Source organism: Oncorhynchus keta, unplaced genomic scaffold (genome assembly GCF_023373465.1).
Source record: "Oncorhynchus keta strain PuntledgeMale-10-30-2019 unplaced genomic scaffold, Oket_V2 Un_contig_22762_pilon_pilon, whole genome shotgun sequence".
Lineage (NCBI taxonomy): Eukaryota > Metazoa > Chordata > Actinopteri > Salmoniformes > Salmonidae > Oncorhynchus > Oncorhynchus keta.
Window position 1 is genome coordinate 23,780 of NW_026283041.1, and position 27,424 is coordinate 51,203.

At 44.4% G+C, this 27,424-nt stretch overlaps 2 protein-coding genes, 1 long non-coding RNA gene and 2 other non-coding genes across 11 annotated transcripts; 1 reads left to right on the forward strand and 4 right to left on the reverse strand.

Moving 5' to 3' along the window:
• Positions 1-1,059: 1,059 nt before the first annotated feature.
• Positions 1,060-2,609, reverse strand: LOC127921611 (pleckstrin homology-like domain family A member 1). Its single transcript, XM_052505189.1, has 2 exons — positions 1,867-2,609; positions 1,060-1,126 (listed from the first exon to the last, which is right to left on the reverse strand). The coding sequence occupies exon 1, from the start codon at positions 2,592-2,594 to the stop codon at positions 1,893-1,895; it is 702 nt and encodes a 233-aa protein (XP_052361149.1). The 5' UTR covers positions 2,595-2,609; the 3' UTR covers positions 1,060-1,126; positions 1,867-1,892.
• Positions 2,610-6,271: 3,662 nt separating this feature from the next.
• LOC118379088 (nucleosome assembly protein 1-like 1) lies at positions 6,272-27,413 on the reverse strand. 7 transcript variants are annotated; one of them, XM_052505196.1, is made up of 15 exons: positions 27,284-27,413; positions 22,439-22,477; positions 19,585-19,673; positions 17,992-18,121; positions 15,141-15,282; positions 14,389-14,481; positions 13,382-13,510; positions 12,815-12,886; positions 12,561-12,700; positions 11,834-11,999; positions 11,458-11,580; positions 11,313-11,345; positions 10,131-10,181; positions 9,123-9,158; positions 6,272-8,019 (listed from the first exon to the last, which is right to left on the reverse strand). In XM_052505196.1, exons 2-14 carry the CDS (start codon positions 22,453-22,455, stop codon positions 9,153-9,155), a joined length of 1,191 nt encoding a protein of 396 aa, XP_052361156.1. In that variant the 5' UTR covers positions 22,456-22,477; positions 27,284-27,413; the 3' UTR covers positions 6,272-8,019; positions 9,123-9,152. The 7 variants fall into 7 exon arrangements, with proteins under 7 accessions (XP_052361156.1, XP_052361151.1, XP_052361157.1 ...); XM_052505191.1 differs by lacking the exon at positions 9,123-9,158; XM_052505197.1 differs by lacking the exon at positions 9,123-9,158 and having other exon boundaries at positions 14,401-14,481; positions 17,992-18,094; positions 27,284-27,411.
• Positions 10,230-11,294, forward strand: LOC127921616 (uncharacterized). The gene is made up of 3 exons (XR_008109095.1): positions 10,230-10,276; positions 10,550-10,978; positions 11,134-11,294. It is a non-coding gene; the product is annotated as an uncharacterized LOC127921616 (long non-coding RNA).
• LOC118379091 (small nucleolar RNA SNORA14) lies at positions 12,376-12,505 on the reverse strand. The gene has a single exon (XR_004824560.1). It is a non-coding gene; the product is annotated as a small nucleolar RNA SNORA14 (small nucleolar RNA).
• Positions 17,496-17,630, reverse strand: LOC127921617 (small nucleolar RNA SNORA57). Its single transcript, XR_008109096.1, has one exon. It is a non-coding gene; the product is annotated as a small nucleolar RNA SNORA57 (small nucleolar RNA).
• Positions 27,414-27,424: the final 11 nt, after the last annotated feature.

Here is a 27,424-nt window from a genome sequence, read left to right on the forward strand (position 1 = left end):
TCTATGCGCTACAGAGCAGGAAATCACACGAGGTGCTGTTCATTTGAAATGGAATGTATATTTCAGAAGTATGAAAATAGCTCTCACATCAAAATAAAACCCCAACTGAATAACAGTAAGTTTGTCCAAAAAAGGACCCATGTGTTAACGTGAGGACACACTGACACACCTGGGGGTGGTGTGAGGGGCAACTCAACAGTCAGTCTCAGCATAGCTTCCTCAGGAAAGACGGTGATCAATGTTTAGCCTAATGACTTGCTCTTGGCAAAACTGGTTGAAATTATGTATTTTCAACCAGTTTTGCTCACGAGCTACCTTTCTATCAGTTGCCACTGAAAAGGACTGCAGTTTCTGATCTGTACAAATTGAAGACTCCCAAAAGAATATGCAGTGTTGACACATGTTGCTTCCTAAAGTCGAACCGTACTCCATAGTTGTAATGCAGATGTAACATGGGCACCATATCTGTACGAGGATAATCACAAAAAGTGAGATTTATGGAGAAATCAAACAAATAAAAGATGTGTCAACATTTCCTTCATCATTGAAGCATCCTGACATGTTTACAGTCAACTATACCTTATGTCTTTGGTTCAATAAAAAATGAGGATGTGTATCATGGCCACAGATTTACAATAGGATGTGCTACTCACAACTCTATAAATAATAGAAGTGAAAGGAAAGGACTCTAGTACATCCTTAAAGGTGTAACACAATCAACCATCCCACCAGGATCACAACGATACTGAGGCTTAGGAATCTCAAGCATAGCTTTCAGTTTCAACTCCAGCAACAACCACACTGTACATTAGTCAATGACACTGTTATGATAAAAACATATATACACAATCTAATAAATAAGAAGGGATGGCAGAGCATCACCCATTAGAATACAGCTGTTTCACTCGTGCTGTAGCAGAGGCCTAAGCTTTGTCCATCAGTGTCCATCTTTCTCAAATAAAGAGTCTCTAATGAAAAATAGGACTGGGAAAAGACTGCTGCTGTTGTCCGGACCGAACAACAGTTAAATTAAGAGATGTTTTCTGCTGGGTGTGACGCTCCTTTTTGTGAGGCCGTGCAGATGCAGCCGGAGTCCATCGATCCCTCCTCTGAATGTCCAATTAACCTGCGGATACAATAAATTAGACCATCTCAGAGGTGGCAGTGCATGACACGAGGAGAAGAGGAACCTCTGTAGGCTACACCTGAACATAAATAGCGTTTCTTGAGCTGCGTTTAAACACGCAGCCCTATTCTGATCCTTTGCCCAATTAATGGGAAAAGATGAGAATTGGTCTGCCTGTGTAATCGCAGCCTAATGGCTCCAAAGCATGTTTAGAAGACAGTGACAGCACTGACCGTGTTTAAACCCTTACTCTAAAATTAATATAATATTAAACCATTTCATTAAATATTAGTTATTTTTAGGCTAAATTAAGTGCCGATGGTAACTGGACCATAATATGCCTGCCCATAATAATGAATTGTAGCCTAATAATAGTGAATAATAAAACATTTAAACGTAATTAGGCAAAAGTAAAGACCTATAATATTTGCAAGCTCTCTTTGTTGCATTGGCAAATGTAGTGTATTTTTATGTAAGAGACTGTAATTGAGGAGGCTACAAGCATCTGGAACAATGCATGCTGATTTAATAACAGCATCAAAGCTTCCCCTGCCGACATCGCCGCGCGTAAACCCATGTTTATGGGGTAGGTGAGCCTCATATCCTGAGCCTTGTGTCAAATATCAAACGTTGCCGGGGAGTGTATATCCAAGCAATTTCGCCCCAGAGGATGTCCACTCCTAAGCGGCTAAGTAGTAATTAGTAATCAAGCCTGCTAAGACCTCTCTCGGATGTCTTACCGCACGTCGAATGCCCGAGGCGCAGGTCACGCAACGTTTGGAGAGCTCCGAATAATTTTCTGTCCCGGGAGCTGAACAACGAGGAGCTGCTGTTTCTGTCTGGTAGACTTCACCGCCAGGATGGCCTGCCTGTTTTTGTATTGCACCATCTGCAAAGTTATCTCGGCATTCCAGCCCTCGTCCTGTGGACACCTGAAATCGATCTCCTTGCCCTCCGACATGACCACGGTGAAGTAGATGTATTTCCCTTTCCTCTCGACGCAGTCCACAGTTTTCATGTTGGAGAAGTGCAGCTCCTTGACTTTGCCAGTGTCTCCGCCGCCGTGGTGGTTGTAATGGTGCGGGTGGTCGTGCTGCTTCGGCGGGTGAAGCAGAACCCCGTCCTCCGTGAGGACGCAGTGCTTCTTCTTCCACAGCTGCAGCAAACCGTCGCTTCGCTTCTCCAGAAGCCCCTCTTTCAGCACCTTGCCGCCGTTCTCCAGCATCTTGAGAAAACGCCCCAATTTCCTCAGCAAATGCAAACACTTGTTCTTCTCCTTGCCCGTAAAGGTAAAGGCATCGGATGCTGAAATGGTCACTGCAGTGAGTGGGTTACTATGTGCTGTGGAACTCGTGGATGTGTGTGCAGGGTATTTGATACTAGTCCGTCGGCAGCGGTCGCTGGTGTGACTGATACACACAGTTTGATTGGGGTTTCTCGAGCTTGTGGACCGCCCCCTGAGTGACATCCAGCGGAAAGAGAACTCATGTGTCAGAGGGCCTCTCCAGCACAGTGCAGCGAGGATCAATGATATATTGATAGTATTTTGGAAATCAAATGGGCCTATACAATTGAATTAAGAACTCAAGGCGAGTGAATTTCTTGAGTCAAGTATACAATGCCTTCAGAAAGTTCTCCCACCCCTCGACTTAATCCACATGTTGTGTTACAGCTGAATTCAAAATGGATGAAATGTATATTTTCCCCTCACCCATCTCCACACAATACCCCATATTGACAAAGTGAAAACATGTTTTTAGCAAATACATTTATTAATAATGACCTACAGAAATATTGCATTTACATAAGTATTCACACCCCCAAGTCAATACTTTGTAATGCAGAAGCACCTTTGGCAGCGATTCCAGATTTCAGTTGTCTTGGGTATGTCTGTACCAGCTTGCACATCTGGATTTGGGGATTTTCTCCCATTCTTCCTTGCAGATTTTCACAAGCTCTTGAACTAGATATGGGTGGCACTGAACAGCAATCTTCAAGTCTTTCCACAGATTTTCAACGGGATACAAGTCTGGGCCACTCAAGGACTTTCACATTCCTGTTCTGAAGCCGTTTCAGCATTACTTTGGCTGTATGATTGTGGTCACTGTCCTGTTGGAAAGTAAATCTTTGCCACAGTTTAAGGTCAGAGTGGTCATTGATTTTGGTCACCTGCCACTGACCAAGGTCTTTCTTGCCCGGTTGCTCAGTTTGGTGGGCAGCCAGCTCTAGACAGTCTGGGTAGTTCCACATTTTTCAATTTCCTAATTATGGAGACCACTTTCTCTTGGAAACATTCAACACTCTAGAAATTCTTTTATACTCTTCCCCAGATATATTCCTCATCACAATTCCATCTCAGAGATCTACAGACAGATCATTGGTCGGCATGGTATAGTTTCTGCTCTGATGCACTGTCAACTGTGGGACCTTATATAGACAGGTGTGTTTCAGGTTTCTTTCTAAATCATGTCCAAACTATTTAATTGGCCACAGGTGAACTCCAATCAAGTTGTGGTGACATCTCAAGGATGATCAAAGGAAATTGGATGCATCTGAGCTCAATTTAATGTCATAGCAAAGGAGCGTGAATACTTATGTAAATTCAATATTTCTGTATTTCATTTTCAATACATTTGCAAAAATGTCTACAGACATGTTTTCACTTTGTCATTATGGGATATTGTGTAGATGGGTGAGAGAAACTATTTAATCTACTTTTAATTCAGGCTAACAGGACATGTGGAATAAGCCAAGTGGTATGAATACTTTCTGAAGGCAGGAAGTAGCATAATGTATTTGTGACATGTTTCATACAACCTGTAGAATGCTTGGCTCTCACCTCTCCACGAGAAAACAATCTGTAGAACGCTTGGCTCTCACCTCTCCACGAGAATACAATCTGTAGAACGCTTGGCTCTCACCTCTCCACGAGAAAACAATCTGTAGAACGCTTGGCTCTCACCTCTCCACGAGAAAACAATCTGTAGAACGCTTGGCTCTCACCTCTCCACGAGAAAACAATCTGTAGAACGCTTGGCTCTCACCTCTCCACGAGAAAACAATCTGTAGAACGCTTGGCTCTCACCTCTCCACGAGAAAACAATCTGTAGAACGCTTGGCTCTCACCTCTCCACGAGAATACAATCTGTAGAACGCTTGGCTCTCACCTCTCCACGAGAAAACAATCTGTAGAACGCTTGGCTCTCACCTCTCCACGAGAAAACAATCTGTAGAACGCTTGGCTCTCACCTCTCCACGAGAAAACAATCTGTAGAACGCTTGGCTCTCACCTCTCCACGAGAATACAATCTGTAGAACGCTTGGCTCTCACCTCTCCACGAGAAAACAATCTGTAGAACGCTTGGCTCTCACCTCTCCACGAGAAAACAATCTGTAGAACGCTTGGCTCTCACCTCTCCACGAGAAAACAATCTGTAGAACGCTTGGCTCTCACCTCTCCACGAGAATACAATCTGTAGAACGCTTGGCTCTCACCTCTCCACGAGAAAACAATCTGTAGAACGCTTGGCTCTCACCTCTCCAAGAGAAAACAATCTGTAGAACGCTTGGCTCTCACCTCTCCACGAGAAAACAATCTGTAGAACGCTTGGCTCTCACCTCTCCACGAGAATACAATCTGTAGAACGCTTGGCTCTCACCTCTCCACGAGAAAACAATCTGTAGAACGCTTGGCTCTCACCTCTCCACGAGAAAACAATCTGTAGAACGCTTGGCTCTCACCTCTCCACGAGAATACAATCTGTAGAACGCTTGGCTCTCACCTCTCCACGAGAAAACAATCTGTAGAACGCTTGGCTCTCACCTCTCCACGAGAAAACAATCTGTAGAACACTTGGCTCTCACCTCTCCACGAGAAAACAATCTGTAGAACGCTTGGCTCTCACCTCTCCACGAGAAAACAATAAATGGGCACTTCCGTTGAGCTCTGTCATCTGGCCCTTCATTTCAGTGGTGAGACCGTAGATACTGTGTATGTATATGTATATGTGCTGAACAAAAAATATAAACACAAAATCTAGTGTTGGTCCCATGTTTCATGAGCTGAAATAAAATAACCCAGAAATGTTCCATACTCACAAAAAGCTGATTTCTCTCAAATGTTGTGAACAAATTTGTTTACATCCCTGCTAATGAACATTTCTCCTTTGCCAAGAAAATGAAATCCACCTGACAGGTGTAGCATATCAAGAAGCTGATTAAACGGCATGATCAGCACCTTGTGCTGGGGCAATAAAAGGCCCCCAAATGTGCAGTTCTGTCACAGCCACAGATGCCTCAAGTTGAGGGATCGTGCAATTGTCATGCTGACTGCATGAATGTCCAACAGAGCTGTATGTCCATTTCTCTACCGTCGTAATTTTACAGAATTTGGCAGTACGTCCAACTGGCCTCACAGACGTTGTGTAACCACATCAGCCCAGGACCTGCACATCTGGCTTCTTCACCTGCGGGATCGTCTGAGGGAAAGGGGTGCTGAGGAGTATTTATGTTTGTAATAAATCCCCTTTGTGGGGTAAAACTAACTCAGATTGTCTCACCAGTGGGTGGTCCAATACACCCCCAGGCCCACCCATGGCTGCACCATTGCCCAGTCATGTGAGATCCATAGTAGGGCCTAATGACTATTTCAATTTACTGATGTCCTATGAACTCTAAAATTGTTGCTTTTATATTTTTGTTCAATATACAGAGTATATGATACATTAACACCTGCTCTTTCCATGACAGACTGACCAGATAAACGCTATGATCCCTTACTGATGTCACTTAAATCAGTGTAGATTAAGGGGAGGACACAGGTAAAAAGATTAAGCCTTGAGACAGTGTGAATGTGTAAGACAAAATATTTAACTGCCTTTCAGCGGGCTATGGTAGTAGGTGCACTAGTTTGAGTGTCAACTGCAACACTGCTGGGTTCTTCACTCAGTTCAGTGTGTACCAACGGTCAAATTTTAATAGATTTAATAGAGAACTTGTAATCAGTCCACTACACCTACTGTAGTCTGTACATATGACAAATGAACTGGTCACCTCAATGAGCTACACAAATGTTAGAGCTCAGTGTTTAAATATCAAGCAGCTCATGTTGAAGAGACACTGTAGAGACAAGGAACAAACGCAAAACACATTTAACCAATTTATTCATGAATATACATACAGTTATTGAGTACATTTAGTATTTGTAGCATAGCATTTAGCTTTGACAACAGCTGCTCAAGGAGTCAGACAGAATCCAGTCGTCCCTAGAACAGTCCAGACGTAATCTGACTGCAGCAGTACTCCCTATAGCTCCACTAGAGGCAGCAGCGAGGGCGCCACCACCCAACATACACCGACATGACTGTTTCCACTAAAGGACAAGGTGGGTGGGCTTAAGCTACTTCCTTTTATTTCCATTCCCTGACTAAGTATTGCTCTTACATGCTTCAGTGTGACCTGCTGGGTGGGGTTGGCTACAGAGGGCAGTCAGACAGGACTTCCACCAGAACTCATTGCCACCTTTCCTTCACAGTGATAAATTAGCCGTATGCTCAGGGACCAGACCGGCACGAGCTTAACCTCGAGAGTTACAAGGCTCAAAAGCCACAACCACATGCCAACACAAGCCTGAATTTGGTCGTTTTTTCCTCCGAAAGGAACCCGTTGCGAACCTATTGCTATCAGAGTACACAAGTCAAGTGGGATTCCCAAATTAAAGAGTAATGCACTTGGGAGAATCATGTATTACAGGGAAATGTTTCATGGCGCAGGAGAAAGCCCATAGGGCATCGTATGACACGGCCACCTCCAAAGTACTGCTCACTTCGATTTGCACAAGGGCTACTGGACCGACAGCCAACCATAGAGGACACCACTGATACATGACTAAGTAGTACAAAGTGCTATAGAAAAAGACAAGTAAACTGTAGGCCTAACAAGAGCCTGAAGCAGATTGGGCATGGGGTGCCCCCTGCTGGCGAAACCTTGGAACTGTCCCGTCAAATCATCTGGAATGTTAAGGAGTGACTGGACAAGACCAAGCTGCGTGTTGGAGGAAAAACATTCCCTTAACGCAAATTAAAATTCAGAAAGAACAGTAATTATTTAATGGAAACCAATACGTTGCAGACTCGGCTCATTAAATTTAGCAGCTAACACATGGTTCTGTTTCTTTAACAAATCAGACCATGTAGTCGAGGTAATATTCATCCCAAGAGAGCATTCAAAACATCCAATGCCTGTCAGTCTGCAAACTGGAATGTTTTAGATTGACAACTTGATTCAGCCCAAACCAGTGGCCAATAAACCACTTTCCCTGCTCTAAATGGCATGCTTGAGTGACCAAATGTGCACAGCGATTCAAAGTATTTCATTAGCCATGACTAAATGCAGTGTTTTGCTCTGGCCGTGCTCTAGGCCCAGCCCACTAATACAATGACAACAAATTCCAACTCACAACCTGATCTGACCGGTAACTTAAGTAGCGCGAGGGAAAAGGAATAGGTTGACTTTCTCATCACCTGCCTCAATGCAGTCTAACCACAGCTGTTGTCCAAGAGCAATACAACAAAAACTTCACAAGAACCCAAACTAGTTTAGCAGTGAGAGAAACAAGATCATGCTTTCAGGGAGTTTGTGGCATTCTAACTATTTGTACAGGGGGGGTGGGGGTCTAGTAAAATACTATGCATATCGAGCCACTGCTCACATTATATTAGGAGGTTTTTGTAACAAAAATCTTGAAACCCTTTATTTTTATTTCTACCAAGAAAAATACAAAACATTATAAGGCGTAAGTAAGTGTTTTATTTGAGAAGCTGTTACAGTGCAGTTGATCCTCAAAGCCACAGCCTTCACTGCTGCTTGCACTCGGCTGGGGGATTTGCGTCCTTCTGCAAGAGACCAAAAGAGAGGACGTTAGAGCTGAACTGAGATCCGAACATAACACACTAATCACCCTCTCACACACGTTTATGCTTCAGACATTTTTCTATGTCCATTTGAGACAAACATTGACAGGGTATAGGGCAATGTCATCCTGGCACTTAGGCTAGAGATTCCTGAACAGTGACCCAATAACAATCCATACTAGTATGTTCTTACAGTATGCAACTGACCAGTGTTGGGGGGTGAATTACTACCCATAACACCCAAATTCAAGGTCCAAAGACACCAATGGAGATGGGAATGTGGAGGTGAATATTCAAACATAACTGTATAATAACTACTTTGAGAGCCTTCACTACTGCTGCATAGAACCTCCATAGTGTAAATGCACTAACCCGTAGTGCTCATAACAGTAATGGGGGGGGGTGCACCACTGATATCCTACAGATGCCTTTCTTTCACAGGGGAGGAAAACTAATGAAGTCTATTGGCAGCAATGCAGGGAGAGGGCCATAAACAGACCTACAGGGGTCAACAGCTCTCCAGGACAGAGGGGTGAAGCTGAACTTCAACTCTAGTCAAACTTTCACTTAGTCGTGCATCGATGTCAGTGGGAGACCAAGTGAAAATACAACTGAAGTGGAAGTTTGGATTCACGCCACGCAGACAATTCAGGCACGTCCAATGGGAGAAAGACAATTAACAAGCATCCTTCCAGATGTAGACTACAGTCTCTGGAGTACAAAAGTGAAGAATGAGAGAATGAACAGAGCGATGGCTTAAGACTCAAAAACATAAAAATCCACAAAACAGGTGTGGCAAACGATCTATTCTTCTCCAAACAAATGGAAATATTGGTGCCACAATTTTTTGTATAAAGACAAATAGGGTCAAATTGGAGGAAAGTTTAACTGGCTTCAACATACAGAAGAGAACTCAAACGCATCACCCACTACAGTTAAAGGGAAAAAGAAAAAAGCCACTATGTTAGTTGTAAGTGCAGGTGGAAGGGGGGGTGCAAGGAGATTGAGGAATGGAGGTGTCAAAATGAAAAGGTGCAGGAGGGAGGCGGGGTGCGGTAAGCTGACAATTCACAAGCTGTACCTACCAGGAGAGGGTTATTTTCTACAGACATCACTTAAACCTAGTGAGGAAAAATTTAAAGAGTATAGCTGACAAAAGGTGCCAAGTGATTGGAGATGAACATTAATGAATTAAAGGCAAAAAATAGGCAGAATACAGAATTCAAGAGGCTTTATACAGCAAAGAGAAGTACTGTTCCCATTCACCCAAACAAAATCAAATAAAGCTTTGGCATGCAGAGCTATGAAACTAAAAGTCAAAACCTGAATTGATTTAGTATCCGATTCCAATTTCCATGCAGTCTCAGTTTAGCAATGATGTAGACAGCAAGTAGAAACATGCTTTCAAGGCATTCCATTGAAAAGAAAACGTGGGAAAACACATTCCCCATGACCAGACGCTCACAAAAGGGTATTTGATTATGTTCTTGAAGTGATATTTTGAGACCATTTCGAAATACCACTCTTTACTATCACTCTCATTCTAGAAGTTTCCAGGACACAGAATGAGACGAGTCCTGGACTAACGCCTCGATCACACCGATAACATCATTGAGCAAAATGTTATGCAGCATCATTTTGATGTAACAAAAGTTCCAAAATTCACCTTCTGCTACCAGTTCTGTCAAGCCATCTAACATACATTCCACAAATCCAACGTATCACCACACAGAAAGCACTGCAACAGTGCTGCAAGGCCAATGCAGCGTGCCACTGGAAATAAAATGTACTTTGGTGTACCAAAACACAAATGTAGACTGCTTTATAGTCCAGGACAAGGCTTAATGTGCGTCTGGGAATCCAGCCCTTACACAAGAGGCAAGGGGACAGGGAAACGGTTCCGAAGGCTGTGTGTTCTGAGGCGACGTGGGATGCAGTAGTATATAGACAGAAAAATCCATCATGGCGGCTGGTGTTCATGATGCATTTGGAGTAGCGGTACACATTCAATTCTGTATGTTGAAGTCTGATACTTCTGATCGTTGGTCTCACATTAGGTCATGACAACATCAACAGTAAGCTCTCCTACCCACCTTGGGGTCATAGTCAGGGTCATTCTCCTCCTCTCCCTCCTCCTCACCCTCCTAGGAGAACACAAGAGGAAACTGTTAAACACTGAGACAGACAAACTAGCTAAGGTCAATAACAGGAGTGGGTTATAGTGAGGACCAGGGCTAAGGTCAATAACAGGAGTGGGTTAGTGAGGACCAGGGCTAAGGTCAATAACAGGAGTGGGTTAGTGAGGACCAGGGCTAAGGTCAATAACAGGAGTGGGTTAGTGAGGACCAGGGCTAAGGTCAATAACAGGAGTGGGTTAGTGAGGACCAGGGCTAAGGTCAATAACAGGAGTGGGTTAGTGAGGACCAGGGCTAAGGTCAATAACAGGAGTGGGTTAGTGAGGACCAGGGCTAAGGTCAATAACAGGAGTGGGTTAGTGAGGACCAGGGCTAAGGTCAATAACAGGAGTGGGTTAGTGAGGACCACGGCTAAGGTCAATAACAGGAGTGGGTTAGTGAGGACCACGGCTAAGGTCAATAACAGGAGTGGGTTAGTGAGGACCACGGCTAAGGTCAATAACAGGAGTGGGTTAGTGAGGACCACGGCTAAGGTCAATAACAGGAGTGGGTTAGTGAGGACCACGGCTAAGGTCAATAACAGGAGTGGGTTAGTGAGGACCACGGCTAAGGTCAATAACAGGAGTGGGTTAGTGAGGACCAGGGCTAAGGTCAATAACAGGAGTGGGTTAGTGAGGACCAGGGCTAAGGTCAATAACAGGAGTGGGTTAGTGAGGACCAGGGCTAAGGTCAATAACAGGAGTGGGTTAGTGAGGACCAGGGCTAAGGTCAATAACAGGAGTGGGTTAGTGAGGACCAGGGCTAAGGTCAATAACAAGAGTGGGTTAGTGAGGACCAGGGCTAAGGTCAATAACAGGAGTGGGTTAGTGAGGACCACGGCTAGGTCAATAACAGGAGTGGGTTAGTGAGGACCAGGGCTAAGGTCAATAACAAGAGTGGGTTAGTGAGGACCAGGGCTAAGGTCAATAACAGGAGTGGGTTAGTGAGGACCACGGCTAAGGTCAATAACAGGAGTGGGTTAGTGAGGACCACGGCTAAGGTCAATAACAGGAGTGGGTTAGTGAGGACCACGGCTAAGGTCAATAACAGGAGTGGGTTAGTGAGGACCAGGTGAAGAGACCTAGTTAGCTAAGGCCTTACCTCGTCATCAGCCTCCTCTCCCTCCTCATCGTACTGCAACAAGAGGGGACACCAGTGTTAGGAACACATGTGAAGGCCAGTGGCTTGGTTCAGAGGTCTAGGACAGGGATGAGGCCATTACACACAGGCTGTGGTGGGTACTCACATCATCATCGTCATCCTCGATGGCCTCCCCCGTGAAGTACAGCACAGCCCTGGGGACGATACGCTCGCGGATGAAGTGGCCGATCTCAAAGTCAGCGGCGAGGACAGCCTCAGTGTCCTCGTCCTGGAGGGGCAAGAGTCACCGGCACGTCAGTCAGAGATACGAGACTCACCATTCGGCCACACCAACTTTAATCGAAAGACCACACTGTACCAGTGGTTGAATTGGAACACAGCCTAAATGTTCTACTGCTCGAGTTACGGCAAAATTATATTGCATAAAGAGAAATACTGAGTTATGGCAACAAAAATAAATACCTGACCTCACTTCAGTCCACTTCAAGCACTGCAGTAGACTACGGAAAGCATTTACTTACCATATCTCCACTTTCAGGGACATCAGGCGGGGTGAAGAAGTTGAAGAAAGAGTCGTTGGGGACTGTCTTGGTGACCGTCCTGACTGTGCCACGCCCCTTGTGCTTCTGCTTCTTCTTGATCGTCTTCAGGGTGATGTTCTTGCCCTTCGTCCAGTCGATCGTACAACTGTGGGGCGAGAGCGGTGGACACCAGGGTTACCAGGAGACCAGACGCAGGACTAAACACGCCAACCAATGACTACAGTGTAGATGTTGCTTTGAGCCCTAAAGGTTAAGATAAGCCAAAGGTTTTAATAGAACCCTGTGAACATGCTGCATTGTTAGAAAGGACCACTTTTGACAAACCGGGTCATTCCTCACCCATGTCTTGGTGTTAAAAAAGAAGGCATTCTGTTGTAACTGACCAAACAAGCAGACAACAGAAGGGTGCATAAACCTGAGTATCATATATTAATTTAAAAGGAGAGAATTTTTTTATAAACTCCATCTACTGACATGACCCTTACACTCCTCATGAAACAAACAGCATTAGTGCCTGCAATGACTGTCCCAGAGCTGAAATAACCAAGAGACACGGACAAGACTCTCAGCTTTGGATCTCTAGTTTGATCTAGCATCCTTCCTTGTCCCAGAGGCTACGATGAGCAACTAGGGGGTTTACTAAGGATGCGCCATAGGATTAAGATCTCTATGGGACGACAAGGAGCAGTTTGACAGAGCGTCTTACCCTGTGCAGCCCATGATCTCAGGCCCATCGAAGGAGAAGGGGTCGTTCTCATCAGGCTCAGACCTCATCTTGTAGGTTTTTGTCAACAAAGTGTTTGTGAAGAACTCATTGGGCTCAAAGTTAAATTCTAAAGAAAAGCTCTGGAGAAAAAGAGCAAGAGAGAGTTGAATATTGGGAACAGTGGGAATACCCAAGATACATTGATAGAACGGTAGAGAATTGCATCAGCAGAGCAGTGCGGTGCACAGACCTACCATGGGCTGGCCAGGGTCAGAAAATTTGACTTTGACATCTTGTAATTGCTTGAGGATGGGTTCATCATGTTCCTGTAAAACATGAACAGCAGCTTGAACATTGGTATGGTATCTAGACAGAAACACTTTATCGTTGTACTGGTCTTTCTGGCACAAACACCAACTTCTCTTTTCTTACGAGCACCGATTTAGCCGACAGCTGTTTCATTGAGGAACGTTTAATACCTGTGATGTGGTCTCACCTACCTCAAATACACTGACGAAGTCACTCTGATAAGAGCGCAATTAAGATCTGTGTTTCCCAATCCCACCCCCAAAACATCACCTTCTTGCTGTAGCCCGGGACAAAGTCACCTGCTTCAACTCATTGAGGGCTTGTCCAGGACTACAAGTGTGCTGTATGTACACAACATCTATTTTTAGGGGTGAAGTTGCCTCATCAAGCCTGTAGGTGGTGATGAAGCCTCATATTTAGGGAGCTGCAGCAGCTGACCTACTTTCCTCTACTGCTCTAGTCTCTTTTCCTGCTGACAGTCCTCCACTCCCTCCAACACTCTGCCCACCTACCTGCACCATGTCGCTAAGCAAGTCAACGTTCTTGAAAACCGTTAGCCAGAACTCGGGAACGCCTTTGGGGTCCTCCTTCTCCTCATCCTTCTTCTCCTCTTCCACCTTGGCCTTCTCCTTCATCTCCTCCTGGAAGAAACAGGCAGGAGGAAGATCAACAAAAAAGGGGATGCACCATTTCACAGATGCCTATAAACAGAAAAGATACACGAGTCCCTGGTTAAAACCTCTAAATAGTCTATATATAATGCACATCTAGCACATCCACCATTACTGGAACCAAAACAGTCAGAACCCAATAAGTCAATCATGGGTACACCCTCCTGGTCCTGTCATCATGACCAGACAGGTAGAGGTCCCTAGGTTAGATTAATAAGACCCGCTGATGCACCAGACAGTAGCGGTCCCCAGGTTAGATTAATAAGACCCGCTGAGGCACCAGACAGTAGAGGTCCCCAGGTTAGATTAATAAGACCCGCTGAGGCACCAGACAGTAGAGGTCCCCAGGTTAGATTAATAAGACCCGCTGAGGCACCAGTAGAGGTCCCCAGGTTAGATTAATAAGACCCGCTGAGGCACCAGACAGTAGAGGTCCCCAGGCTAGATTAATAAGACCCGCTGAGGCACCAGACAGTAGAGGTCCCCAGGTTAGCACCAGACAGTAGAGGTCCCCAGGTTAGCACCAGACAGTAGAGGTCCCCAGGTTAGATTAATAAGACCTGCTGACGCACCAGACAGTAGAGGTCCCCAGGTTAGATTAATAAGACCCGCTGAGGCACCAGACAGTAGAGGTCCCCAGGTTAGATTAATAAGACCTGCTGAGGCACCAGACAGTAGAGGTCCCCAGGTTAGATTAATAAGACCTGCTGAGGCACCAGACAGTAGAGGTCACCAGGTTAGATTAATAAGACCTGCTGAGGCACCAGACAGTAGAGGTCCCCGGGTTAGCACCAGACAGTAGAAGTCCCCAGGTTAGATAAGACATGCAGGCATGGAGTCACCTGTACCTGCTTACTTACTGTCAACTCTTCCTCCTCATCAGCCTTCCACTCACACTCCTCCTCTGTGGGCTCATAGGCTGCTTTAACTATGTCACTTCGCTGGAGGGAGAGAGGGGGAGGAAAACAGTCAGTCCCTGTAAAGCCAACAGCCAGGAGGCCAGAGCAAAACATTTAACAAAAAGCCCAGAACAGTCATGTGTTTAAACCAAGATAATGGACTAGGGGCTGAGGTGCCAAGCCAGCGCATTATTTACACAAGACAGCAGTTTGGTCACCCCCATTTTCTCAGCTCCATCTGCATCCCTGGAACAGGCTGCAGCTCTTTAGTCAGAGGATTCTGCTAAATCCCAGTCCGCTCCAAAGAGGGGACAGGGGGGGGGTAAAAGCAGCAGGAACCACATATGGGCAGAGGAGTGACTGATCAACACTAGATTGAGAATACTGGGGTGTATTCATTAATAACAACAATTTGGTGGGTGCTTACATTTGTACTATTTCACAAGTGAATTAATATGCGTGTGAATTGGAAATGATGTCCTTTGGAAACCCCGCCCACGGAGTCCGGTCACAGCAAATAACGTTTTGGGACGAAACATGGAGGGACCGAACTGGATTTGGTCAAAAAGTGGCTCATTTTACTAAGGTTTGCACCAATGAAAACAATCCAAGCAAAGTGCCCAGTCAAATGCAGCTTAGTTATAAGGTACAATGAATGGGAGATCATATTGATACGAGGAACATAACAGGGGTGTTCCTACCTTGTCGAAGAGGGGTTGGTAGAGAGCGGCGTACTTTCTCTCCAGTTCATGGACCTCTTCGTAGAACTTGGCCTCAATGTGGGCGCATTTCACTTGTAGGTTCTTTAGGGCGTTGACCCGTCTCTTCACTACCTTTGGTAAGCTGGACACGGGGAGAGAAAACCGTCAGAATTCCACACGGTGAAAGAGTACATCTTGACTGTCCAAAGATGGTGGTGTATATAACAAGACACTGGAGCCCCAACTCTGACAACGGGAATAAACATCAACGAAAGACAAACACTTACGCATGCAGACCTATGCATACAGACACTTTTATGCAGAGCAACACATTGACGGGGAGAATGACTGCAGGACCTAGTTTCCTCCGCTAGGAATTCAACCATAGGACCAGGAAGTAGAGGACTACTTCCACTGACATTGGAAAAACGACGTTTTACGTAATGGCCTGGTCACCTCAGCCCTGGCGTTACGCAACCACAGCCAAGCCCCTCTGGCACAGCACCCCACTGAGGGGACGCTAGGAGATCCGAAGTACTGGCATCCACTGACAGGAGAAAAAAACATTAAGGGACCAGATCCACGATAACTAAACAAAAAATGCAGAAGTGCGCACTCATCACAGCCACACGCTCCAATTGTGAGGAGGGCGGGCACAATTAATCTGTTGAGGCCAGAAAAACCACAGCCACTTCCATTAATCAAGATGGCAGAATATCCCGCGCGGCAATGCTCTGGTACGACATTGGGCCAAGAATCCCATGCCAAGAGCAGTTTAAAAAGGCATGTTTCTACACAGATTTTAGGGTGTCCACCCACTCTTTCCTGAGTGGGTGAAAACATGCTCTGGTGGTGATAAGATGTCCCTTATGTTATAAAATACATTGTACCAAGACAAATTATTCTTCATGTTCTGAATCCTTGTGTGGGGTCTTTTTATAACGCATCATATTCAGAAAGTCAGGTGTGGAAAGCATTCCACAGGGATGCTGACATATTGACGCCAATGCTTCTCACAGTCGTCAAGTTGGTTGGATGTCTTTCAGGTGGTGGACCATCACCGATACACAAATGGTGTGAAAAACCCAGCAGCGTTGCAGTTCTTGACAAACCAGTGCGCCTGGCACCAAGTGTCACCTTGTCAGGCTGTCATGGAAAGCACAGGTGTTCTTAATGTTTTGTACTCAGAGCTCTGTTGACACTTCAAATAAGAGTATACTAAAATACTACATGTCATGTCTCAACATCGATCTTACCTCCATTGTTTTATGTCCTGTGGATTTGAGAAGATGGCAAGTTCAATGGGAAAGTGAGCCTGTCAAGTACTCATGTAGCCTTAATTCTTACACAGCTGAGTGCGATTCCAAGGTTTTACCCTTGGGCTTCCATTGATTTAGTCACCCTAACTCTGGCCACCCTATAAACTAAAATAACTTCAACAGGTTATGATAGACAAGGTTAGGACCACAATTAACATGTTACCCATTGGTCAAAAAGTGTGTTTTTGATTGGACAACCTACAGATTTGTTTCATCATATGAAGCGCGTGGAATGGTGGAAGGAGGGAGCCATTATACCATCTGCATTGGGTCAGATCAGGGGTATGTATCAAGCGTCTGAGTAGGAGTGCTGATTTTGGATCCGTTTTGCCTTTTAGATAAGGAATAAGAATACATGGACAGGGAGACCTGATCCTAGATCAGCAACGCTACTCAGAGAATGATACATAGGGCATCGGTTCACATTTTAGGACGCTGGTTTGAGACTGATGCGGAGACCACTTTTAAAAACACATTTCACTGCAACACCAAAACAAGAGGTGCACAACTGGGTCCAGAACACCTAGTGCCGAGGCATCGTGTCTGTGTGCCATAGCTCTTTCGTGAAGTCATTGGCCAAGGAGTCAACTCCAACTCACCATGGCCAAATCATTTGCATACTAAAGGACAACCCAGCACAGAGCAGACCTAGAGGACTACAGTTATGGGACATTGCTTTAAAGGGGAATGCAGCAGCTTCTCATCACTGTAGCAGTGGCCTTCTTTGAATAATGTAACTAGGCAACCTTCCTTGAGGAAATCCCTGAATGAAAAGCATTACCTTCGCATACCCAATCACGCACAGATAAGTGATTACCTCAAGGATGCGAGAACCAGAGGATGAACCTTTATTGCATCATTTTGTCAACCTATACTATAAATAGTCGCTGAAGTTTTGGTCAGTCGACCTTAAATCAGAGCAACGGAGTGTGCAGAAACGTTCCGGTTTCCCTCTAGCACCTTCAAAAATAGGTTTTGGGTGTAGGTTAGAGTCAGCCTAAACTACCAGTACTCAATTTCCACAGACATGTCACAGGGATGTACCAGCGAATTGAGGACAGAACCAGAAGACAAGGAACATTCTGGCACTGAAGACACAGCACTGGCCTTGTTATCCCTCCATAACATACATACATACACAGGTACAAAGCATGCATGCCAAGAATGGAAGTTTTGAAAGTATTATATATAAATAACAAGACAACTACCTCAGTGAGAAGAAATTCTGTTGTGACCTTAACATCTAAAGCAGGGCTGCATAACTAGGCTAGTCCCCCAGAGCTGCAGAGTGGGACAGAGTCAGGCCGTGGCCAGTCACAGGAACACTGAGGAAATTGTTGATGCATTCAGCCACTGTCCGTCACCTCAAGTCAACTATTTTGGACGAGTACATACAGGACCCAAAACAGAGTGGGGTTTTCTGATGGACAATCTGTTGTCCATCCAACCGATAACACCCATTGAAAAAGGACTGTCTCCATCCAGAATCTGTATGGCTGAAGCCTGTGTCTCTCCTGGTTGGGGGTTCTCACCTCTCCATGTATCCTGACGGCGAGCCCACCAGCCCGTCCAGCCTCTCCTGCAACGCGGCCAGAATCTGTGGGTTCTGCATCATCTGCACGGTGAGCTGACGAGCTGAGGGGAGACGGACAAAGCCAGGCACTACCATCAGACAGACAACCATTCATAGTATCAGACACCATACGGACAGATACATTGACAGAAGGAGGGAGTTCTGCATAAGAAATTCTAGGGGGGCTACTCCAAGTATTTTCAGGTCAACTAAGGACAGACAAAGCTACAACAATAAATCTAAATCAAATAGAGGGCTGGGTTGCTGGTCAACAGGTTGCTCCCTTCACTTGTCTCCTTTCCTTCATCTTCACCGATCTGAGTATTGAACAGGTGGAAGAATGCTACTGCCAAAACGCTGCCACCCGTCAAGCCTCTTCAGATTGGTGCAGACGAATGAGAGGACACAAGGAAAGGAAGTCACTTCACACTATTGATAGAGCCCGGTGTTTCCTCCACAGAACATCTGAGAAACTAGGATGCAATGTTCCCAGAGACGAACCAGGGAGACCGCAAAGGGCATACGGTTTCTTCCAACCCTGAACCAGTTCCAAAATAATGACATTTCTAGCCGAGAAAGACTGATAAAAATGTGCTTCGTGATAAACAGTGTCCGAGCCTCTGCTTGAAGACTCAGGTTCGACTCGAGCCCATAGAGGGAGCATTATAATCAAAGTATTCCCTTCCACCTTACAGGAGTAAACTTATTCCTAAAAGCTGTTCGAGGCATTTCCAAAGCGGATAACAAATGCTTTGCCCATGGGACAAGTCAGAGGGCTGCTGCATAATTTATAATCAGCAGGTATACTCTCCCTGCCTTGATTTACCTATACCACGCTTCAACTCCTTACGCCTTGGATTTGAGGGCCCTGCTGTGCCCGTCCCAATACCCACCATTTCCCTAAAGTGCTTTACTGTTGAGCAGGGTCTATAGTCAAATGTAGTGCACTATAGAGGGAATAGGGTGCCGTTAAGGACGAAATGGCCAACTCCTCAGCTGAGTGACAACTCAAAGTGCTGCAGCGGAGCGGGACAGGGATGAGTGGGACGGCAAAATGTTCTGAATCTGTTCTAGACAAGGGACGTTTCTACTGATGACGAATGTCATTACAGATATCGGACGATAATTAGGATATTTGTTAGGCTCTGGCCGCATGAAAGCCTCTGTCAAGTGTGTGAGATCATTGTGACATATCACTGTGGTGGGAGACGATAAGCATTGCGGGGCTATAAATACCTGGGGCAGAGAGAGACATCTAATTCAGTCTACAAAGGACTGCCAGTTAAACCTCTAAACAAAGCAGGATTCTTAAAATCATGGTCAGGTAAAAACATTCAGATTTCAAACCTAGACAGTGTGGACACAGAGGATTTTAATTCAGCTGTCAACCTAACATTAACAACTGACCAGCAAGCAGAGGCTCATGACACTCATGTCAAACTGATTCAGATTTCACTGTTGGTTGTTCAGTTGAAGTCAAATCCACAGTGGGCACAGACATTAACGGTTAACAATCCCAGTCTCTTCCTCGGCGGGTGGTGCTGAGCCTTACCTTTGCTGTTGACGTCCTCTCCAGTCTCCTCCTCTTCCACGTCCTCCACGTCCTCCAAATCTGCCGGGTCCAGCTCAGCCTGGTCCTTACTGCACACACACAGAGACCAAGAAAAATCAGTCAAAACAGACACCTGGAGCTTATTCAGGAATGGAATTTTACAAAAGCAATGTACTGTTTAGACGGTATGTGATTATATCGATTGTGTAGAAAAAGGAAACTCAACTCTAATAATTACTTCGATACAAAAGGAGGGGTGTGTCAGACAATACTAATACATAGAGGCCTCCACACAGTACCTCTGACAGACTAGGAGGCAATGTTCCCAGAGAGTGAACAGGGACACAGCCCAAAGGGTATACTGCTCCCCTGCCTCACTGAAGTTTCATCTAACACTGGATTTAAACACCGTTCATACGGATCCATGAACCAGGTTCCGAACCAGTGCAAAAATAATTACATTTGTATCTGAATAAGCCCCTGATCAACATAACGTCAAACATGTGGCGTCAGGCTACAATGCTAGCATCTGCCCTGCAGTTAGTCATGGAGTAAAATAGGATGCTACCCCTAGACACTGATCTTTGGTCAGCTTTGCATTTCTCCCCCACTAGTGGTTAACTTCATTGTGATAGGGGCAGTATTTTCACATGATGAAAACATGCCCAAAGTAAACTGCATGTTCTCAGGCCCAGAAGCTAGGACATGCATACAATTTGGTAGATTAAGATAATTTTAACAGTTTTAGAAAACTCTTAATTTATGTCTGTGTCGATAACAGAAATTATTTGGCAGGCGAAACCCAAAGGACAAAACACCAGGGAAAAATTGAGGTCACTATTTTCAATTTGTTTTCTATAGGAAACTATATTTATGAGGAACCTGGTTGCAGTTTTTATGGCTTCCACTAGATGTCAACAGTCTTGAGAAATTGGTTGAGGTTTTCCTTTTGAGAAATGAAGTAGTGCTGTTCACTGTGAGTGTCAAGCTAAGTGGACTCTTGTGTGACGACCGTGAACTGGAGCTCACCCCACATTGTTTTTATCCGCTATTGAACACTATATTCTGTCTTAAATTTGATCTATTATTTACGTCTTTGGATATCTAAGGTTGGATTAGGAAAGTTGTTTGAAATGTTTGGACCAAGATTACAGGTAATTTATTAGATAATGTGTAGACATGTTGGGCGAGTTGGAACCGGGTATTTCTGAATCAAACGCACCAAATAAATGAACATTTTGGGGATACAAAGAACGACATTATCAAACAAAAGGACCATTTGTGATGTTTCTGGGGCATTTGAGTGCCAACAGAAGATCTTCAAAGGTAAGGCATGAATTATATCGTTATTTCTGACTTTTGTCGCACCCGCCTTGTTGAAATGTTTTTCATGTGTTGGTATGCGGGGCGCTGTCCTCGGATAATCTAATGGTTTACTTTCGCTGTAAAGCCGTGTAAGAATCTGACATGGTGGCTGGATTAACAACAATTTAAGCTTTATTTCGACGTATTGCACTTGTGATTTTATGAAAGTTAAATATTTATAGTAATTTAACATGAATTTGGCGCTCTGCAAATTCACCGGATGTTGTCGAGGTGGGACAATCCGAAAGAAGTTAAGGTTAAGATTGGGTGAGGGAAGTTGATGCTAGACCTGTATATAGGAAAAACTTCACCCAGAGACTCCTGCAGTCAGTCAGGACTATATATAATAAGGCAGATGAAGGGATAAACAGTTGACTGTCTGCCTGTTCCCTGTGGTTTGCGACAGCCACAGGCCTGCTGGACCAGGGTCAAGGCCCATTACTCAAACTCAGGAGGTGTTTTGAGTGGCTGGAGGGAGCCGGCGTAACCCAAGCCCAGTCATGGCATCCCAAGCAGCCCAGGCTGAGTAAACAGCCACAGCCCAGCGAGGAAACGTCTCACAGTGAGATCGACAGCTGGCCATCCTCCTCTGCATCAGATACCAGGGAAGAGGACTGACTCAGCTCTGCAGACGTATGGACCAGGGATCTCAGAGTAAGAGTGCTGATCTAGGATCAGGACCCCCATGTTTTTAATATTAACTGTGCTCTAAAATGTAAACACTACTCAGACGCTTGATATACACCCACTAGTGTCTAATATTTGACGGCTACTAGAAGCCAAATTGATAATGGCATTCCTAAACTGTATGTGCATTGGACTAATGTCATGATTTCACCCAACACTCCTGTGCCATTATCTAAATAGTTTTGGTACATGGATGTCTGGGGTGAACAAATCAGACTGCTTGGCTGCAGACATAAGGGGAAATCACCAAAATTCAAACATTTATTTAAATGAGATGGGAATCAACTAAATTAATTGAAAATGAATTTGCAGAAGTTTATCATAAGACATGAACAGAATGCATCTGAACTTTCTTCAAGGCAATGAGAATTTCCCTTCTCAGTATGTGCGGTTCGCGCATCTACCACTTTGTAGCTGTTAGCAATGATGATAATTAGAAGTACTCTAGTATACAGGGAAAGGCTTCCCCAAGAATATTCTAAATTAAATGCTAACCACAAAGTAGCATATGCTGACCTGGCAGAATTATATTATATATTATATCCAGTGGGTACTTGTTTTGCGAACTACCATCACGTGTGTGACACAAACAAACACAGCTAATCAGCCTTTCGGCTCGAGGAACATTGGACTTAAAGGCTAACACCAAGATATGTAAAGAAATCAATCTGAATTGATAAGGCCCTAGGTAACGATGCAGAGGTGGGATTGTTTTAGTATAGGACACTTGTGCAATAAGTATCTTTCCTTGCTGCACAGAACTCAGGCTGCACAGCCAAGCAAATGGAGAGGATGCACTTACTTGTCCATGTCTGCCATCTTAGCCAAGTCTCGAGTGATGCTGCTGGAGGGAAGGGAAGAGAGAGTTAGACAATGTATGATACATGCTACTTTTGACACAATTGTTAATTCACAGCAGGAAATATGTTTATGTTCAATAAACAAAGGGCTTCTGGGAAAATAGTATTTATTGTAAATAAGTCCATTAGTGCCTATTTCAAGACTAGCATTACATAGTCTTTACAACAGGCAAATAATATCATACCCTTAAATTCAATACAGTTGAGGACATCTCCATCCCAGTGTGTAGCAAACTGACATTAGGAGCTTGTGAACTAAAGCATCCACAGGAGGGCTGAACATCTGATTCCAAGCACTCTGCTTGCTTAGAGCAAAATGGCCACCAACCGTAATCCTACCCCAGTTTCTCCTCCCACTCCCAGATAAAACAAAAAAGGGCTGCTTTTGGCTCCCTGTCATGTTGGTTAGTGAAATGTGCATGAAAGAACTCCCAAGCGCCCAGCTCACTGACAGCCCTGTTTGCTGTGCTGAGGCATTAAGTAACATAAGCCTTAGTTAAATCGTCCTACATATCTTAACCTCTTGCCCATCTCATTTGGTTTGGGCAGAGATAATCTGTGCTCCGCAGTGTGCCATGGGTTGGGGCTTTGGATGCCAGCGACACTGGGGCTGCCATCTGATAACAGCACCAAAGCAAGGCCCTGTTTAGACATGTACCCCCTATAGACCTCCTGGCATGGAGGAGAGCGCAGAGGGGGACTGGAGCTATGTAAAGCACCTAATCCTAGAGGGGGCAGAGACCGCAGCTAGTAGTTCACCCATCGGTCCAACAGGACTTTCACACAGGGCCAGTGACCCTTGACACAATTGAAGAGGTACACAGCTGGACCCACTCAGACTTGCACTTTGACCATACAGGCTGTTATAGAGGCTATCACATGAAGGTTGACAATTGGAAAGCCATTAGTCACATCACATTAGGCATTGAATTAGGCTCCAGACCCCCAGGGTTACCACAGGGTTAGTACACAGGAGAAACACAGGAGCCAGACACCTCACACCAGTGTCTGATGCAACCACAGCAGTGACCGAACCTCCAAAGACATAAGGCATTAGGCGATGATTTGCTGGAGGGCTCTCCTTACCACTGTGGTATTAGGTTGACGGTGGTCTTCAAATGGGCTTTTAAAAAAGTGGTGAGTTAAATAGAAAGTGGCTGGTATCCCCAAAATGTGGTGAACTCGACGAATTACAAAATTATACCACATCTTAATAGCTGCCAGGTAGACATCATTTCTGAATCCATGGAATGAGTGAAAACTAATATTCTATTGGGCAAGCTCTGTCTCCAGCAGAGATTTCCAAGCAGCTCAATCAAAGCCAATGTGGAGGCAAAGTCTCTCAATTGAAAGATACTTGAGAGAAAAAGACCCCTTCAATGTTTACTACATAACCTTCACTGTACTTAGAGAGTGAAGTATGGCAAAATCACATGTTATAGTGCCAAATTCATCGCAGACCAAGGCTGTTGTGCGATAAATCAGTATAGAAGGTTTACTGGACTGGTTGGAGAAAAGTGCTACAAAATTAATAAGTGTCAGGGAAACTTAGCAACAGTTAACAGTGCTGATGTAGACCTGGCCTGCAATGTCTGAAATGCACGACTGTCTCCATCTTTCAGCAGCTCCTCTTCTCTCCCTCAAGTTCCTAATGGCCTGTGCCCATTGGTTAAGAAGCGCACAGGCTGCCCACCACCCACCTGCACAGTTTAAATAGGCCAACAAAAGCTGTCCATAAATCAAATGTTAAGCAGCTGAAAGGGAGATTACCAGGCAGAGGGACCAAAAAGAGGATAATTCCAGGCCAAAACTTTGGTAATTGAAATTCCAAAACACACTGCACTACCGTAATTATATTTTTGAAAATGTGAACCAATACCATTTGGATCGACCTGTAAAACACCATGAGATTCACATGACGACGTCTGGCCAGCGAACAGATCAAACGTTCCCACCAATAGCCAATGTGAGAGCTCTTAATAGCCATAAAAAGCTTGAGAATAGCAAAAGCACCACTCAAATACAGACACAATGACTGCATTTCAGTCTAACATTGATAAAGTGGATTTCCTCTGATGAAATAGATTAAGGACGATCCAAACTGCATCTGAAACAGTCAACTAGGCATCCCACTAATGCTTTAGACATGTTGATACATCGACGTGTAAAGAACGCACCACTGTCAGAGGGCACTAGAATCATAACTCGAGATAGTGTTGGGAACTAGTGAACTACATGTATACTGAACAAAAAAAGCAACAATTAACGATTTTGCTGCGTTACAGTTCATAAGGAAATCAGTCAATTGAAATAAATTATTAGGCCCTAATCTATGGATTTCACAGGGGTGCAGCCATGGTGAGCCAGGCCCAGACAATCAGATTGAGTTTGTCCCCCACAAAAAGGATTTGTTACAGACAGAATAACTCAGTTTCAGCTGTCCAGGTCTCATCCAATCCTGAAGGTGAAGAAGCCAGATGTGGAGTTCCAGGGCTGGCCTGGTTACACATGGTCTGCTGTTGTGAGGGTGGGTGGACATACTTCCAAATTCTTTAAAAATGACCATGAGGTGGCTTAAGGTAGAGAAATTAACAGTAAATTCTGGCAACAGCTCTGGTGGACATTCCTGCAGTCAGCATGCCAATTGCACACCCCCTCAACTTGAAACATCTATAGCATTGTGTTGCACATTTTAGTGGCCTTTTATTGTCCCCCGCATTTAATCAGCTTCTTGACAAGACACCTGTCAGTTGGATAGATTATCTAGGCTACCTGGGGCAGCAGGTGGCCAAAGCGTTGGGCCAGTAACCGAAAGGTTGCAAGAGAGAATCCCTGAGCTGACAAGGTAAAGAAAACTGGTGGTTCTGCCCCTGAACAAGACAGTTAAACAGTTAACCCACTGTTCCAAGGCAGTCATTGTAAATAAGAATGTGTTAACTGTCTAGCCCAGCTAAATAGATACAAATCTAGGCAAAGGAGAAATGCTTACTAACAGGGATGTAAACAAATCTGTGTATTTGAGTGAAATAAGCCTTGTGTATTTCTGGGATATTTTATTTCAGCTCATTAAACATGGGGCCGAAACTGTACAGGTGTTTATATATTTTTGTTCAACTAGTAACTTAGCATTTTGCAGTAAACTTCCAGTGTTAAGTAATTGATAGCATGGAAACTACTCTTAAAATAGTTGCCCAACACTGTCAGCTGAGTTTTGTTTCAGCAACAGTTCCAGGAATACCTTTCAATCAATTGATTGCCAGTTTCACAAAGGGGTCATTAGTACTCAAATTGAATGAGTCATAAATGCCATGTGTTAATGAGTAGCAGATGAATAATAATAATTCTAACTTATACCATTAGGGCCTTTTCTCGCAAACAAAACAATGTAATGTCGCCTTAGCAGGAGTCATCAGGACCAATATCCATTCTATAGGTTGCGACAATAGTTGGTTCATCTTAATTTCTTGACAAAAGTTAGCCATACAAAACACAGCCAGGTAGGATGTAGTAGTCAAAAATACAGTCTAGCTATAGTCAAAAGCAAGCTGAAACTGTGGCTAGAATGTCTAACGAATCATTTATAGTTATGTTGCATTGATAAGCATTGGAAGAAACAAAGGCAGCTTTAGATGTGATATCAGGTGAAACATTATTATTGTATGAGAGTCGTTCAATGCATTTCACTAAAAGTGAAAATAGCAGATCTTCAGTGACTGAAATCCCCCAATGGTAGTTACACATACATCCCTTCAACGAGCCTTTCAAACCCAGCGACCACGTGTTGCATGCTCAAGGCAAGCTATGAGCAATGGCTCTCACCCACAAAGAAAGCCGGCCAGCTAGCTAGCTGTGAAGTAGCATATACATTTAACTAACCTACCACTGAAACGTACAAATGACACAATTCCGTGGAATCTAGCTAGTTAACTACCACATGCACTATAATGGATACATTTGCGGTAACGTTAGCTAACTGGTTGTGCATGTTTCCAGCTAGCTAACTACTTCGCCAGCAAGTCAACTAACATTAGCTAGTTACAGCTACCTAGCTAACGTTAGTTTGGCATACGCACTGTTATTGGGCAAGTACTCAAGTGACAGTCCATATTTGATTGGCAAAGTGACCTGCTGGGCAAATATTGGAACCCTCAAATAATATTACAGACCAAAATAAGAACCATTAGCTAGCTATGTGGCTATCGAAATTAGCCAGCAAACTACAAACATGTCAAAAGTCAGGTGAAAAGACGGAGACATACGCGTCCCATTTTAGTGTGTAGCCTGAATAGCGGTATAGCTCGAACAGTGATCAGACACAACTTGTACCCACCACATCTCCCTCCCATCACTTGACTACCCTCCATAAGACTAGTCAATAAATAAGGTCAAGTCTAAATTAAAAAGACACGACATCCGATAAAACCAATAACTGAATGATGCAAATTCTGATGATTTGTCACTAACATTAAGGCGTTTGTATTTACAATACAACGTCTCGAAAGGGCGGAAAATTAGCCATTTTCGTCATCGTGCATGTAACGTTAGCTAGCTAACGCATCATGGTGGAGCCTCTCGTCTCTCAATGGCTGCTACTAGCCATCCGACTTAGTTAGCTGGCACGCTACCGTCCTATTCTTCCCGACTACATCCACGCAAATATTTAGTTCAAGACGATAAGAACAACCCCATATTCGTACCCATCTAGGAGTACAATATATATATATATATGCGCCACTTTGTTGTATTGCTAAAGACCAAGCTAAGGTGATTTCAAGTCATTCTCTTACCTTTAGCTGGCGGCTTGACTATGTGAATCTACGCAGTGAAGCGGTCCCAAAGCAAAAGACTCCGCTCTTATGGCGGTAAAAGAGAGAACCATCCCGCCGCTTGCGCTCATATACATCTTGCGTCATCACGTAAACCAGGGT